Below are 15,324 nucleotides of genomic sequence, written 5' to 3'. Positions count from 1 at the left end.
CACAGCTCTCCTGTTCACAGTAGGGGGCCCTGGCTTCATTAGGATGCCAGAAGTGGGTTCAGGTGACATCACGGAAGCCATAAAGTAATTGCACTGGGGCTACGTCAGCTTCCATCCTTTTTTACCTAAGCCTTTGAGGTGAGTAAAGTGACTGATATCGACAAAGTAGTGCAGTACAAGAATATAAGCTGGTATCTTATTAACTTTCCCTATAGCATCCCTCAAACAGGGAGGAAAGTGGGTCAGTTAATGTGCATGTAGGTAGAGGATCCACAAGATGGTTCTGTACCACACAAGTAACTTTTTCTTCTGATTGATACATCTACCTGTGGATTCCTTGCCTGTATAATAGATTCTGGAGTAATACCCTGAACCTTAACAAGGAAATCCTACAAAACAGATTTAGCAAAGTGGCTGTCCCTATGCACTTCAGAATCCAGGAAATAATGATTGGCGAATGTGTGTAGGGATGTCCACGTCGCTGCTCTCTGCGATAGGAACGACTAAGGCTATGGCAGAAGTAGCAGCTTTAGTCCTGCTAGAATGGGCTCAGATCCCTTCTGGAAGATCCTTTTTGGCCCAAGCAAAGCAGGTTTTGATGCAGAGGTTCATTCTGCACTGCTTGGCCTTTTGTGGCCCCACAGTATCTCACAAAGAGCTTGTCATTAGGTTGCATGTCCTTGGTGCGGTTCAGATGATAGTGGACCGCTCACCAATGGATTTTCCTCCTTAATGGTCTGGGAAGAGGGGATAAAAAGTCACCACTTCGGGCAAGAAAGCAACTCTGGTTTGCAACACCAATATGTACAGGAACAAAGAAGTACAAGGTGGACAGGAACTAGGAGCCTGCTTCTTGCTCACCTGTGCGTCTGCAGTAAGAGCCAATACAAATACAGTTTTGAGAGAGAAAATCCTAAGGGATAACTAGGAGTGGAGAGGTGTGGTGCAGCGGCCAGGTCAGCTGACTACAGAGCACAGGGTTCACGGTTCGATCCCCGGCTCCAGCGGCAGCTCAGCACCATGTGACTCTGGGAAATAGCTCACTTAATTTCTACGACGGCCCCCAGTGCCTTGAGACCCAAAAGGGCGAGTAGTTATTGCTTTACAATTACAGATTTACATTTACTATGCAGGCTCTCAAACTGTGGTCCCATAAGAAAAGTCAAAACCAAATTAAAGTTCAACTGGGGTATAACAAAAGGACTTGGAGGGTGCATATTTGTCAATCCTGTGAGAAAGTGCATAAGAATGTGGTATTTAAAATAAGATGGCTGATCTGGCAGACACAGAAATTAGGAAAATGCAGCTGAATACCCTCTGAGAGTGCCTATCGCCACCCCCCCCCCCCCCCCCCCCCGTCTGTACAAGGGAAAGTGCATATTGCAGGACCTGTGACAGCCTGGACTGCAAGGGGTCTACACTGTTGCCTGCACACCAAGCATCAACGTTGCTCCATCTGCAAGTGCAAGCAAATTTGGTGGAGGGGATGCACACTGACAAGATGATGTCTATCACCTCTGGTAGAGAGAAGGCCCGGTCTGAATGGAAGTCGTGGTGCAGAACATATGGGAAAGCGCAGGAGGTCTTCATACCACGCCCTTCTTGACCAATCCGGGTGATGAATATAACTTGAGCCAGTCTCTGAATCTTCCTGAGAACTTGAGGAGTCAAGGCATAGGAAGAAGGTAAGTAATGCAGCTCAAAGTTCCTCCTCAACTGAAAAACATCCCCCTAAGGCTCCCCTCGACGGATTCTAGAGAGCACAGAACGAATATGCTACTTACCAGTATGCATCTGTTCTTGGCATGTAGGGCTGCTGACATTCATATCTGTGCATAGATCGCCGCCTAGTGTTGGGTCCAGATGATTGCACATTGTTGTCCTGGAAGAGTCTTCGAAGTATCACAAGGTGGCTCCTCCCCTGGACTACAGTGCACATGGGCATCGACTCCATCCTCAGATTGCTTTTCGCCATTGTGGCAAAGATGGAGTGTAACGCCGTAAGTGATGACCATGCTAAGAGTAATTCTAAGTGCTGCAGCCGCTACAGGCACCGGGGGAGGAGGGCGGGCGATATGAATGTCAGCAGCCCTACATGCCAAGAACAGATGCATACTGGTAAGTAGCATATTCGGTGCGAGGCATGTGGGCTGCTGAATTCATATCTGCATAGAATACATAGCAGTCCCTCCATTAGCGGCGGCCGCCTGTGCCAGCTGCAGCAGTCTGAAAAAGTGTTTTTAGAACAGCCTGCCCTACAGCTGCTTGCTGTTTGGAGTGCACATCTACGCAGTAATGTTTTGTAAATGTGTGTGTGGTAGCCCATGTGGCTGCTCTACATATGTCTTCTAAAGGAATATTTCCAAGGAAAGCCATGGAGGCCCCCAACTTTCGCGTGGAGTGGGCCCTTGGGGGAACCGTTAATGTGCGCTTGGCCTTTTGATAGCAAATCTGAATGCACTTAACGATCCACCTGGCTATACCTGCCTTGGAAATGGGGTTGACTTTGTGTTGTGGCGAAAAGGCAACAAACAGTTGTTTTGTTTTCCGAAAATCTTTGGTCCTATCTATGTAGTACATTAGAGCTTTTTAGACGTCTAGTGTGTGGAGCATTCTCTCCGCCACTGACTCAGGATTTTGGAAGAACACTGGCAGTTTTATAGTCGGATTGATATGGAACTGTGAAACCACTTTAGGCAGAAACTTAGGGTTAGTGCGGAGTACCACCCTGTTGGAGTGAATCTGTATGAATGGCTCCTGGATAGTTAGTGCCTGAAGTTCACTACCTCGTCGTAGCGATGTGATTGCTATTAGGAAAGCCACTTTCCACGTCAAGAATTGAATCTCGCATGAGTGTAGAGGCTCAAAAGGTGGACCCATCAGTCTGGTGAGGACCACATTTAGGTTCCATTCAGGAGCTGGTGGTTGTCGGGGAGGAATAACTCGTTTGAGTCCCTCCAGAAAGGCTTTAATGGCAGGCACTCTGAAAAGCGAGAGATGCTGCCTGTTTTGGAGATAAGCTGCTATTGCGGACAAATGTATACGAATGGAAGCATAGACCAAATTGCATTTGTATAGATGTAACAGATAACAAATGATGTTGTGAGTAGATGCATCTAGCGGGTTGATGATGTGGTCGGCACAATAAATGACAAACCGCTTCCATTTTGCCGCATACCATGCTCTGGTGGTGGGCTTTCTTGCCTCCCTTATGATATCCATACAGTCAGGAGGCAAGTTGAGGTAGCCAAATTCTAAGACCTCAGAAGCCAGATCGCCAGGTAGAGCTGTTGCGGATCTGGATGCTGAATGTCGCCATGGCTCTGCGTCAAAAGCCTGGGTGTGAGGTGCAGCCTTTGATGCGGTACTACGGATAGTTCTAGAAACGTGGTGTACCATGGTTGGCGTGCCCACGTCAGAGCAACCAGGGTGAGTGTCATCGAGTGTTGCTTCAGCTTGCGTGCCACCAGCGGTATTAGAGGTGCCGGGGGAAAAGCGTACGCAAATATGCCTGACCAGTTCATCCATATCGCACTGCCCTGCGACTGTGGGTGTGGGAACCTGGCGGCAAAGCTTTGGCATTTGGCGTTTTCCTTTGTGGCGAACAGGTCTATCTCTGGATGACCCCACTGCTGGAAGTACGGCTGGAGTACTGATGGATGTATCTCCCACTCGTGCATTTGGTGGCTGTACCTGGTGAGCAGGTCCGCCATCTGATTGTCCTTGCCCGGGAGGTGTTCCGCCATGAGGAAGATGTTCCTCTGAATGGCCCACTTCCACATGCTCTGAGCTAGATGAGACAACTGTGGAGAGTGTGTACCTCCCTGCTTCTGTATGTAGTACATGGCCGTCATGTTGTCCGTCCGGATCAACACAACCTTGTTGCACAGATGTACTTTGAATGCTTTCATCGCCATGAAGATAGCCATCAGTTCTAGAAAGTTGATGTGCATCTTCCTTTGCTGCGCTGTCCATAGTCCCTGCACTGTGTAGTGGAGTACATGAGCTCCCCATCCCTGGAGAGATGCGTCCGTCGTCACAATAATCTGTGGCACAGGCTCCTGGAACGGTCGGCCCCTGCAAAGGTTTTGTGGATTCCACCAATGCAGAGAGTTGTATGCACAACCGGTCACCAACACTAGGTCTTTCAACTGTCCGTGAGCCTGATTCCACTGACGTGCTAAGCACTCCTGAAGCAGACGCATGTGTAGTCTCTCGTGTGCGGGACTATGAAGATGCAGGAGGCCATCATGCCTATCAACTGCATGAACACGCGTGCCGGAAGAGTGTTGTGGCTTGAATCGTCGTATCAGCAATTGCATGTTGTTGATTCTCACTGAATTTGGCTGTGCTTTGGCTGCCAGAGTATCTATTGTCGCGCCCAGATACTGCCGTACGTGGGCTGGCTGAAGGTGGGACTTTGGATAATTCAGTGAAAACCCCAGATCGTGAAGAAGGTGAATGGTGTGGGACATGTGGGCGGCACACTGCTGGGCCGACTTTGCCTGGATAAGCCAGTCGTCCAGATAAGGGTAGACGTGAACGTTTTGTCTCCGTAGGTGTGCAGCCACTGTCGCCAGGCACTTGGTAAACACCCTGGGTGCTGTTGTCACTCCGAAAGGGAGGACCCTGAGCTGATAATGCTGATCCTGAATGGTGAACCGGAGGTATTTTCTGTGTGACGGGTGTGACGGGTGTAGTGGAATATGGAAATATGCATCCTTCAGATCTAATGTTGCAAGGAAATCTCCCTGACTGAGTAACGGTAGAACCTGCTGTAATGTGAGCATGTGAAAGTGTTCTGATAGAATGTACTGGTTTAGGGGCCTGAGGTCCAGTATAGGTCTGCGTAACCCGTCCTTTTTTGGGATCAAGAAGTACAGCGAGTACACCCCTGTACCTTTTTCTTCCATAGGCACGAGCTCTATGGCCCCTTTTTGCAGCATGACGAGTACCTCCTGCTGCAATAATTGCAAATGCTCTGTGGACATAGGACGGTGTCTTGGGGGTATGTTGGGTGGAGTGGGTGTTAACTCCAGACAATAACCGTACTGGATAAGTTGTCTTACCCACCTGTCTGTGGTGATGGATTTCCAGACCAGCAGGAACTGTTTGCAGTCTCCCCCGACCGTTGTGGAATGGTCGGGGGGCAGTGACAAGACGTCACTGTTTGTTAGTGGCGGAGGATCGGGAGCTGTTGTTACCACGACCTCTGCCCTTGGTGCTGTTTCCACGATAGCCACCCCTACTCTGTTTGGTGTAGGTGGTCTGCATGCCTCCTTTACTGTATTGTGTCTGCTGGGACAGCTGGCCTCTGGAAGTTCCTCTATTGTTGGAGCGACGAAAGGAACCACCCCTGAACTGCTGCGACTGTAGAGCCCCCATAGACTTTGCAGTCTCAGTGTCCTTTTTGATCTCTAAGGTGGTGTCCACCTCCGGGCCAAATAAGTGATCAGGGTTAACAGGCTGATTCAGTATGGTGGTTTGTATCTCTGGCTTGAATCCGGAGATTCTTAGCCAGGCATGTCGCCGTAGCATCACACTTGTATTAATTGCCCTGGCCGCGGTGTCTGCCGCGTCCAGCGCACACTTGATGGATGCATTTGATATAAGTTTGCCTTCGTGTATTAGCATCTCTGCCGCCTCCTTATACTCATCTGGCAAGTGTTGTAACAGGGTTTCAAGTGTATCCTAATGAGCCCTGTCATATCTGGCTAAGAGTGCCTGTGTGTTGGAGATGCGCCAGATATTGGCCGCTTGAGCTGCCACCCTTTTCCCTGATGCTTATAGCACTTTAGATTCCTTGTCAGGGGGAGGAATATCACCCGTTGTTTGCGAGTTCGCCCTTTTCCGGGCATTGGAAACAACCAGAGAGTCCAACGGCAAATGGCCCTTGATATACGTAGGGTCTCCAGGTGCTGGTTTGTATTTCTTCTCAATTCTGGGGTTTATCACCCTTGCTGTCTCCTTAAAAATGTCTCCAGCATGTTTCAGGACACCCTTTAGCATTGGCAGATTCTTGACAGTTCTCTCTGAGGTTGAGAAGGTGTCAAACAAAAAATCCTCTTCCACAGGGTCAGCATGGACCTGGACATCATGATTTTTTGCTGCCCTTTCAATAAGTGCATTAAACGCAGCCGTGTCTTCAGTAGGCGAGGTTTTAACAGCATAGACATGACTGTCTGGGGCATCCTGGATCTCCTGGGTCAGCAGCGTCTGTCCAGGGTTCAGCGTGATCTTCAGGATCAGTGTCCACAGGATAGCTGTACTCATCATTGTCACCTTCCCCTGCCTCCACATCTGAGTATGTGGGTGAGATAGGGGCAGTGTCTTGTCCATGTGGTGTTATAGGTTCATAGAGAAGAGGTGACGTAGCAGAATCCCTCTTTCTTCAATGGAATTCTATATGATTCCATAGGCTGTTTAGGGGTGATCTTCCGTTTAAAAATAGAAAGTCTACCCGTCTTAGCGTCGATGAATTGCCTCGACTGATCTTCAGGCGGAGGCGGTCGATGCTTGGTGGCCACCTCAGTTGTAGGCTTCGGCCCCACGGACACCTTCTTGGTCGCTTCGACGGCCGTCCTCGGGTCGAAGACCTTAGGCACCACTTTCGGCGGCAGTGTGAACTGGATGGGTGCCAACGGTTTCGGAGGTTTACTAACCGCCTTGGGGGGTGGAGCAGCCTTTGGTCCGACAGTAGTAGCCTTCTCTTTAATGCGTTTCAGCGAGTCCGACACCTGCTTCGAAAAGGAGGTGGAAGGCTGAGTTGACTCGACTGGTTCCTTCGAGCCACCACTGGGTGTGGACTCGAGGCCTGTACTGCTTCGTGCTTTGTCGGGTCGACGCTTAGGATCGAGAACCTTCTGAGTTCCGAGTCCCTTGTCTGTGTCGATGGCCTTCGACGCCGACTTCTTCGGGTCGACGTCTTTGACCAGTTTCTTTGGTGCCACCCTTCAGCGACCTCACCGGGTCGATAACACTCTTCTGCTTTGTCGGTGCCGATGGTTCAGAGGTCTTCGAACAGACCAAAGCGATACGTACTTTTGGTTTCGATTTAGCGTCCAGCGCTTTCGGTTGTGTAGACACCGATGCTTTCAGTTTAGATTTCGATCGGTCAACCGATGGCTCGTTAGAAATGTCCATAGCCGGGCCTTGAGGCGGGGCTGTAGAACCAAGTGTACGATCTTGGGTAAGGCCATGTGGCGATCCCTCGACCTGATCCTTATCGAGTGTTTTAGTTACGGCCCCCGTACCCACGGTTGGGCCAAGCTCCTCGCTGGAGCTATCTTCCATGGCCGCGAAGGCCTCATCGTCATCTCCTACCTAGTCGACGACATCTTCAGTATCGACCATTTCTACATCTGCGTCGTAGCTGGAGTCGATCTCCGAAGCTGGATCAGACAGGTTCTCCTGATCTTCCTGCTCGACTCCCTCATCTTCCTCGGCATCGAAGATGTTCACTGGGTCAGGTGCCGTCTGCTGGGCCTCCTTCCGCGCAGCGCGTCGAAGGCGAATTGTCTTCTTGGAGCGGAACCGAGAACAAGCCATACGGCTGGCTTCATCGTGATCCAGAGACAGGCACTTGTTGCACACCGGGTGGATGTCGATGTGAGGATACTTAGAGTTGCAAACAGGGCATCTTTTGAACGGCCTCCGTTCCATGATGGATCGTCGATAAGGTCTCTGGCGTCGACCGGGCCTTCAGTGTCGAAAAAAGCCATGCGGCTTCTCTTGATGTCCGGCTCGGGACAGAGCAGGAACAGTACTGGTACCGATCGCAAGACAATACCTACGATAACTAAAGGCCTTTTGGCCAAAGAGAAAGTTTATTATCGATTCCGAACTTGAGTTAACAAATAGACATCCGAACCCTGCTGCTGAATTCATATCTGTCCATAGAATGTATAGCAGTCTACCCCCTTACCGGTGGTTGCCTGTGCCAGCTGCAGCAGTCTGAAAAAGAGTCTTGAGTACAGCCTGCCCTACAGCTGCTTGGAGTGCACATCTACACAGTAGTGTTTGGTAAATGTATGTATGGTAGTCCATGTGGCTGCTCTACATATGTCTTCTAGAGGAATGTTTCCTAGGAAAACCATGGATGCCCCTAACTTGCGTGTTGAATGCGGTCTTGGGGGAACTGTTAAAGTGCATTTAGCTTTCTGATAACAACTCTGTATGCACTTAACAATCCATCTGGCTATACCCGATTTGGAAATGGGGTTGCCTTTGTGCTGTGGTGAAAAGGCAACAAACAGTTGCTTAGTTTTCCTGAAATGTTTTGTCCTGTCTATATAGTACAGGAGAGCTCTTAAGTCTAGGGTATGTAGAGCTCTTTCTGCCACTGAATCTGGATTTGGGAAGAACACTGGCAGTTCTATAGCTTGATTGATGTGAAACTGGGATAGTACCATAGGCATAAATTTAGGGTTTGTTCGTAGCACCACCCTATTTGCGTGAATTTGGATGAATGGCTCCTGAATAGTTAGGGCTTGCAGATCACTAACTCTTTTAAGTGATGTAATCGCCACTAAAAAGCCACTTTCCACGTTAGGAACTGTATTTCACATGAGTGTAGAGGTTCAAAAGGTGGTCCCATCAGTCTGGTTAGAACCACTTTAGGTTCCAGACAGGTGAAGGTGGGTGTCTTGGAGGAATCACTTGTTTGAGTCCCTCCATGAAAGCTTTAATAGCAGGTACCCTGAAGAGTGAAAGGTGCTGCCTGTTCTGAAGATAAGCTGCCACCGCAGCTAAATGTATAGGTATGGAACTGTAGGCTAGATTGCATCTGTGTAAATGTAACAGATAACATATGATGTTTTGAGTTGATGCATCTAGCGGATTTATGTCATTATTGTTACAATAGATGACAAATCGTTTCCACTTTGCCGCATAGCATGCTCTGGTTGTAGGTCTTCTTGCCTCTTTGATAATATTCATACATTCAGGAGGCAAGTTCAGGTAACCAAACTCTATGACTTCAGGAGCCAGATCGCAAGGTTCAACTGTTACGGATCTGGGTGCTGAATGTCTCCATGGCTCTGCGTTAAAAGACTGGGTGTTAATCGCAGCCTTTGATGAGGCACCACGGAAAGTTCTAGGAACGTGGTGTACCACGGTTGCCTCGCCCACGTTGGAGCAACTAGGATGAGTGTCATTGAGTGTTGTCGCAGTTTGCGTGCCACTAGTGGTATGAGCGGGGCTGGGGGAAAAGCGTACGCAAACCTGCCTGACCAGTTCATCCATATCGCATTGCCCTGAGACTGCGGATGTGGAAACCTGGCGGCGAAGCTTTGGCATTTTGCGTTTTCTCTTGTGGCGAACACGTCTATCCCTGGGTGACCCCACCGCTGGAAGTACGGTTGTAGCACTGAGGGATGTATAGCCCACTCGTGCATCTGGTGGCTGTGTCTGCTGAGCAGATCCGCCATCTGGTTGTCCCTGCCCGGGAGGTGTTCCGCCATGAGGAAGATGTTTCTCTGAATGGCCCACTTCCACATGCTTTGTGCTAGATGTGACAACTGTGGAGAGTGTGTCCCTCCCTGCTTCTGTATGTAGTACATGGCAGTCATGTTGTCCGTTCAGATCAACACGACTTTGTTGCACAAATGTACTTTGAACACCTTCATTGCCATGAAGATTGCCATCAGTTCCAGCAGGTTGATGTGCATCTTCTTTTGCTGCGTCGTCCATAGTCCCTGCACTGTGTAATGGAGGACATGCGCTCCCCATCCCAGGAGAGATGCGTCCGTTGTAAGCACTATCTGTGGTACAGGCTCTTGGAATGGTTGTCCCCTGCAAAGGTTTTGTGGGTTCCACCAATGCAGAGAGTTGTATGCGCGACCGGTCACCAACACTAGGTCTTTTAATTGTCCTTGAGCCTGGTTCCACTGCCGTGCCAAGCACTCCTGAAGCGGACGCATGTGTAGTCTCGCGTGAGGGACTATGAAGATGCAGGATCATGCCTATCAACTGCATAAACACCCGTGCTGGGAGCGAGTGTTGGGGTCTGAATTTCTGAATCAGTAATTGAATGCGGTTGATTCTTGCTGAGTTTGGCTGTGCCTTTGCTGCCAGAGTGTCTATTGTCGCTCCTAGGTACTGTTGTACGTGGGCGGGTTGGAGATGAGACTTTGTGTAGTTTAATGAGAACGTTTTTTAAATTTTGCTACAGTGGTTCTTGTATGTCCACTTTTTTAACATTTGTATTTTCAATAAATTGTTAAGAATTCTTTTTACATTAGTGAATCTTTTTATTGTTTTTTTGACCTTCGTGCCTTGTTTATCTAGTTCTGTTCAAGGGAATTCTTTCTTTGTACATTAGTTTAATGAGAATCCGAGGCTGTGTAGGAGGTGAATAGTGCGGGACATGTGGCTGGCACATTGCTGGGCTGACTTTGCTTGGATAAGCCAGTCGTCCAGATATGGGTAGACGTGAATATGCTGTCTCCGTAGGTGCACAGCTACTGTCGCTAGGCACTTGGTAAACACCCTGGGGGCTGTTGTCACCCCAAAAGGTAGGACCTTGAACTGGTAGTGCCGATTCTGGATGGCATACCTGAGATACTTCCTGTGTGCTGGATGTATCGGTATGCATCTTTTAGGTGTAGTGTCGCGAGGAACTCTCCCTGACTGAGCAATGGTAGAACCTGCTGTAAAGTGAGCATGTGAAAATGTTCTGACAAGATGTATTGGTTTAGGGGCCTGAGGTCCAGTATTGGCCTGAGAGACCTGTCCTTTTTGGGGATTAAGAAGTACAGCGAGTATACCCCTGTAGCTGTTTGGGGACGAGTTCTATGGCCCCTTTTTGCAGCATGCTGATGACTTCTTGCTGCAATAAGTGTATGTGCTCTGCGGACATAGGACGGTGTCTTGGGGGTATGTTGGGTGGAGTGGAAGTTAGCTCTAGACAATAGCCGTACTGAATAAGTTGTCTCACCCACCTGTCTGTGGTAATGCTTTTCCAGACTGGCAGGAACTGTTGTAATCGTCCCCCGACCGGTGTTAGATGGTCTGGGGGCAGTGACTAGGCGTCACTGTTTAGTGTTGGCGGAGGATCTGGTGTTGTTATTCCCTCGTCCTCTGCCCTTGTTGCTGTTGCCACGGTATCCACCTCTATTAGTTTTATTATAGGTGGTCTGCGTGCTCCCTTTATTGTATGGAGTCTGCTGGGATGCCTGGCCTCGTGCAGCTCCTCTGTTACCGGAGCGACAAAAGGAGCCTCCTCTGAATTGTTGTGACTGCAAGGCACCCATAGACGTGGCTGTCTGTGTCTTTTTTAATCTTCTCTAAAATTGTGTCCACATCAGGACCAAATAAATAATCAAGGGTTCACAGGCTGATTTAATAATGTGGTTTGAATCTCCGGTTTGAACCCAGAGATGCGTAACCAAGCATGTCTCCTGAGCATTACACTTGTGTTGATGGCCCTGGCTGCGGTGTCTGCTGCGTCTAGCGCACATTTAATGATGCATTGGATATGAGTTTCCCCTCTTGTATCATTGTTTCTGCTCCCTCCTTGTAGACATCAGGCAAATGTTGTAGCAGTTGCTCTGGTGTGTCATAATGCGCCCTATAGTATCTGGCTAATAGGGCTTGTGTATTTGAAATTCTCCAGATATTAGCTGCTTGAGCAGCTACCGTTTTTCCCGAAGCTTCTAATATCTTACACTCCTTGTCTGGAGAAGGAGCATCACCAGTGGTTTGTGAGTTGGCTCGCTTACGAGCATTTGATACCACCAAAGAGTCCAATGGCAGCTGTCCCTTAATATTTGTAGGGTCCCCAGGCGCCGGTCTGTATTTTCTTTCGATTCTGGGGTTAACAACCCTTGCTCTTGTGGTTTCCTTGAAAATGTCTCATGCCTGTTTAAGGACACCTTTCAACATTGGCAATGTCTTGACTGATTTCTCTGAAGTGGAGAAAGTGTCAAATAGGAAGTCCTCTTCAATTGGGCCAGCATGCATTTCCACATCATGATTCTGTGCTGCCCTTTCTATTAATGCGTTAAACGCAGCTGTATCCTCCGTTGGCGAAGTCTTGACAGGATAAGAAGGAGTGTCAGGAATAGTTTGTGACTCCCCCGGGTCAACAGGGTCTGTCCAGGCTTGAGTCTGGTCATCCTGATCCGTGTCCGCAGGGTAATTATATTGTTCATCCTGGTCATACCCCATATCCTCATTAGTGCGTGTGGGTGAGTATGCAGAAGTGTCCTGGCCATGGTACCTTACAGTCTCAAAAAGGACAGGCGATGTGGAAGAATCCCTTTTCTTTTTGAGTGGAATTTTATATGATTCCAAAGTATTTTCAGACCTGATCTTTGTTTGATAAAATGTAAGTCTGCCAGAGTCTGAGTCGATATGTAGCTTTGACTGCTCATCATAGGAGGGCTCTTGGTACACAAGGTCCTCTTCTAGAGAATGACTCTTTCCCATCAACACCTTCTGGGGGTTTCGATCCCGGCTTTCGGATCGAGCGCCTCAGGGCGTGCAGTCGGGGGTTGTCCGAATTTTATCGGTGGCATAGTTTTTGTAGACAGACTGACCTTTTTCGGGGCCGGCGTCGATATTGGTCCGACCGACTATGCCTTTTCGCCAATATGTTTTGGCCCTGCGTCGACGTAGGTGCTTGTTGCGTTGGAGGTGCGCTCTTCTGCCTCGACGTGCTCCTTCGAGCCGCTTTTGGATTTGGACTCGAGGCCTTCGACGAGCTGTGGCTTGTCGACTCGTTGCTTCGGATCGAGAACCTTCCGAGACTCGAGTCCCTTATTTGTGTCGCTGTCCGTCGACGCCAACCTCGTCGGATCGACGTGCTTGACTTTAGTGATGGATTTCAGCGCACCGATCTTCGGCTCGACACCCTTTATTTGTGACCCCGCAAAATAAAGGGTCACTTCTTCGTCGAATCCGATGGGTTCGAACTCTTCGATCTGAAGACTGTCTTCAGCAGTTTTGGTTTCGTTTTAGAGTCGATGGCTTTCGGTTTCGTTTTAACCAGTTCGACCGATGGCTCGTGTGATATATTCTTAGCCGTGCCGAGACGCGGGGCTATAGAATGTTCGTCATGATCTTGGCTAAGGCCTTGTGGCGATGTCTCGACTCGAGCCTTTGGAATTCTTTCAGTGTCTGTTCCGGGCCCCGTACTCACTATTGGGCTTGGTTCATCACTCGAGTCGTCATCGACGGCTCCGATGGGGGATACGTCGTCCCCTACCTCAACGACGTTTTTATCTTTGACGTTCTCTTAGTCGTCTTCATAATAGGTGGAGTCATGCTCCGAACCGGGATCCGACAGTTCTTCTGGATCCTCAGTCTCGACGACCTCATCGTCTTCTTCATCGAAGATATTCACCGGGTCGGGCGCTGGCTTTGTCATTGTCTGCCTCGCTGCGCGTCGAAGCCTAATCGTTTTCTTCGACCTGAATTGAGCACAAGCTAGACAGTTGGCCTCATTGTGCTCCGGTGATAAGCACTTGTTGCACACCGGGTGAACATCGATGTGTGGGTACTTAGAGCTACAAAGGGGGTATCGTTTGAACGGGCTCCGTTCCATCGACGATCGGGCCTTTGGTGTCGAAAAGGCCACAAGGCTCTCTTCGACGTCCTGCTGGAAAAGAACTGGAACAAAGTACTCTGCATAGATCGAGAAAACAATACCGACGACCCCGATGGCCTTTTGGCCTTTAGAAAAGTTTCCGAACCACAGTAAAGAAAGTACATCCGAACCCAATGGCGGAAAAAAACAATCTGAGGATGGAGAGGATGCCCATGTGCACTGTAGTCCGCGGGAGGAGCCACCTATCTTGTGATACTTCGAAGACTCTTCCAGGACAACAATGTGCAATCATCCGGACCCAACCCTAGGCGGCGATCTATGCACAGATATGAATTCAGCAGCCCACATGCCTCGAACATGTTATTATTTTCCTCTGAAGTAACAGAAAACTAATCCTAAAACAAACATACTATGAAGACTCGCCATTACAGAACCAATCGGAAGTATGTGAAGTGATACATTGTAGGCAAACGAAACTGAAGACTTGGAGTTAGTAGAATCTAAAGTGTATCAATGATAATTTAAAATGGAAATTAATAATTTGTAACTTACCATATTGTATGGGTTTTTGTCCAAATTCCAGCCCTTCCCAATGGATTACTTTCATCATCAGTGGACTCCCTCTCATCTTCCGTCTGTATACTGAACTGCCTGACTGCCTGGTAAACAGTCATATTATATGGTAACAGGTGATCACCAATGTAAAACTGCAACCGGTGCCTCACATTCCCTGAATTCAAAAACTGAGCAGCCTAATGAGAAAAAACAAAATAACAGGTTACGCAACGGAAATATAACAAGTCAATAAAAGAGCAGAACCATTGATGGATTACATACTTGCCTGCGACAACAATCTCATTAACTTGTTACTTGAATTTGAGAACCTTTCACAGTTCTCATGAACAACTTGTAAGAAAATTAGTACAAAGAAAAAAGAAACAACTAGGTGTGCATGTCTTTTAACCCCTTTGTTGCGCCCGTTGGCCTTCGCAAGGACTACCTCCGTAGTGCTGCGCACGTCCGTTGGCAGACGCGGCCCCTCCCACTTAATCAAACCGCTGCACCGCAGCGGAATTTGTGCAGCGGATAAGCGGGTTAACATAAAGACAGAATTCAGTTATGTCGCACACTAAAACAAAGTAATATTTCACCTCACTTCTTTAGAGTCAAACAAATCCTGTACACCGATACTTGGGTTCAAATAAAGATAGGCCAAAATTCAGGTCTGTCTGAAAGAATTCCACCAAACGGTGGTGCTAGCACACTTCTGTTATGAAGCCTTTAAACTGCTGATGTCGGGAAAGAAGCGCATAAGTTCGCCACTTTCTTCACAAAGTGGGCTCTGTTCTTCTTTAGTAGTCCAGTATGCTGATATGCCACCATCATACTTGATAGCACTAGGATAGGTCACTAGCATCCCATGATTAATATGAAAAAACTATTTGGTAGTAAATTTGGGATAATCCAAATTATTGTGCATGGTTGGAGGAAAAAGGTTCTGGTACCCGATTCCAGGATGGTCAACCAATAACTCGCTCAATTTCCTATCATTACCTGGAACTCTGATTTAAAGAAGGTGGTGGGTTAGACACTCATTTCCTGCATTTAAACAAGCTTTAAAACGTAACCAATGTTCCATGAAAGCTAAAGCATAAATCAAGCAGCCCTATAGCACGACAACTGTTATAATTTGTGTAAAATTCTACCACTGGTTTATGGCGTGGGCGCAAGCCAAGGGAGGTGGTTGGACGTAACCTAAAGAAATATATTCAAAT

At 48.3% G+C, this 15,324-nt stretch overlaps 1 protein-coding gene across 15 annotated transcripts in view; it reads right to left on the bottom strand.

Annotated features, from left to right (window-relative positions):
• The window catches only part of TRIP12 (thyroid hormone receptor interactor 12), a 1,206,981-nt gene that overhangs the window by 231,165 nt on the left and 960,492 nt on the right, over positions 1 to 15,324 (bottom strand). For all 15 annotated transcript variants that reach the window (XM_086944059.1, XM_086944047.1, XM_086944048.1 and 12 more), the window contains one exon: positions 14,102 to 14,301. In XM_086944059.1, the coding sequence (XP_086800185.1) occupies positions 14,102 to 14,301 (200 nt within the window). The remainder of the gene's footprint in view (positions 1 to 14,101; positions 14,302 to 15,324) is intronic.

This window comes from Lissotriton vulgaris, chromosome 11 (assembly GCF_964263255.1).
Source record: "Lissotriton vulgaris chromosome 11, aLisVul1.2, whole genome shotgun sequence".
NCBI classification, from domain to species: domain Eukaryota; kingdom Metazoa; phylum Chordata; class Amphibia; order Caudata; family Salamandridae; genus Lissotriton; species Lissotriton vulgaris.
The sequence above is the reverse complement of the archived record's forward strand: the minus strand, read 5'-3'. Positions and strand labels throughout refer to the sequence as shown.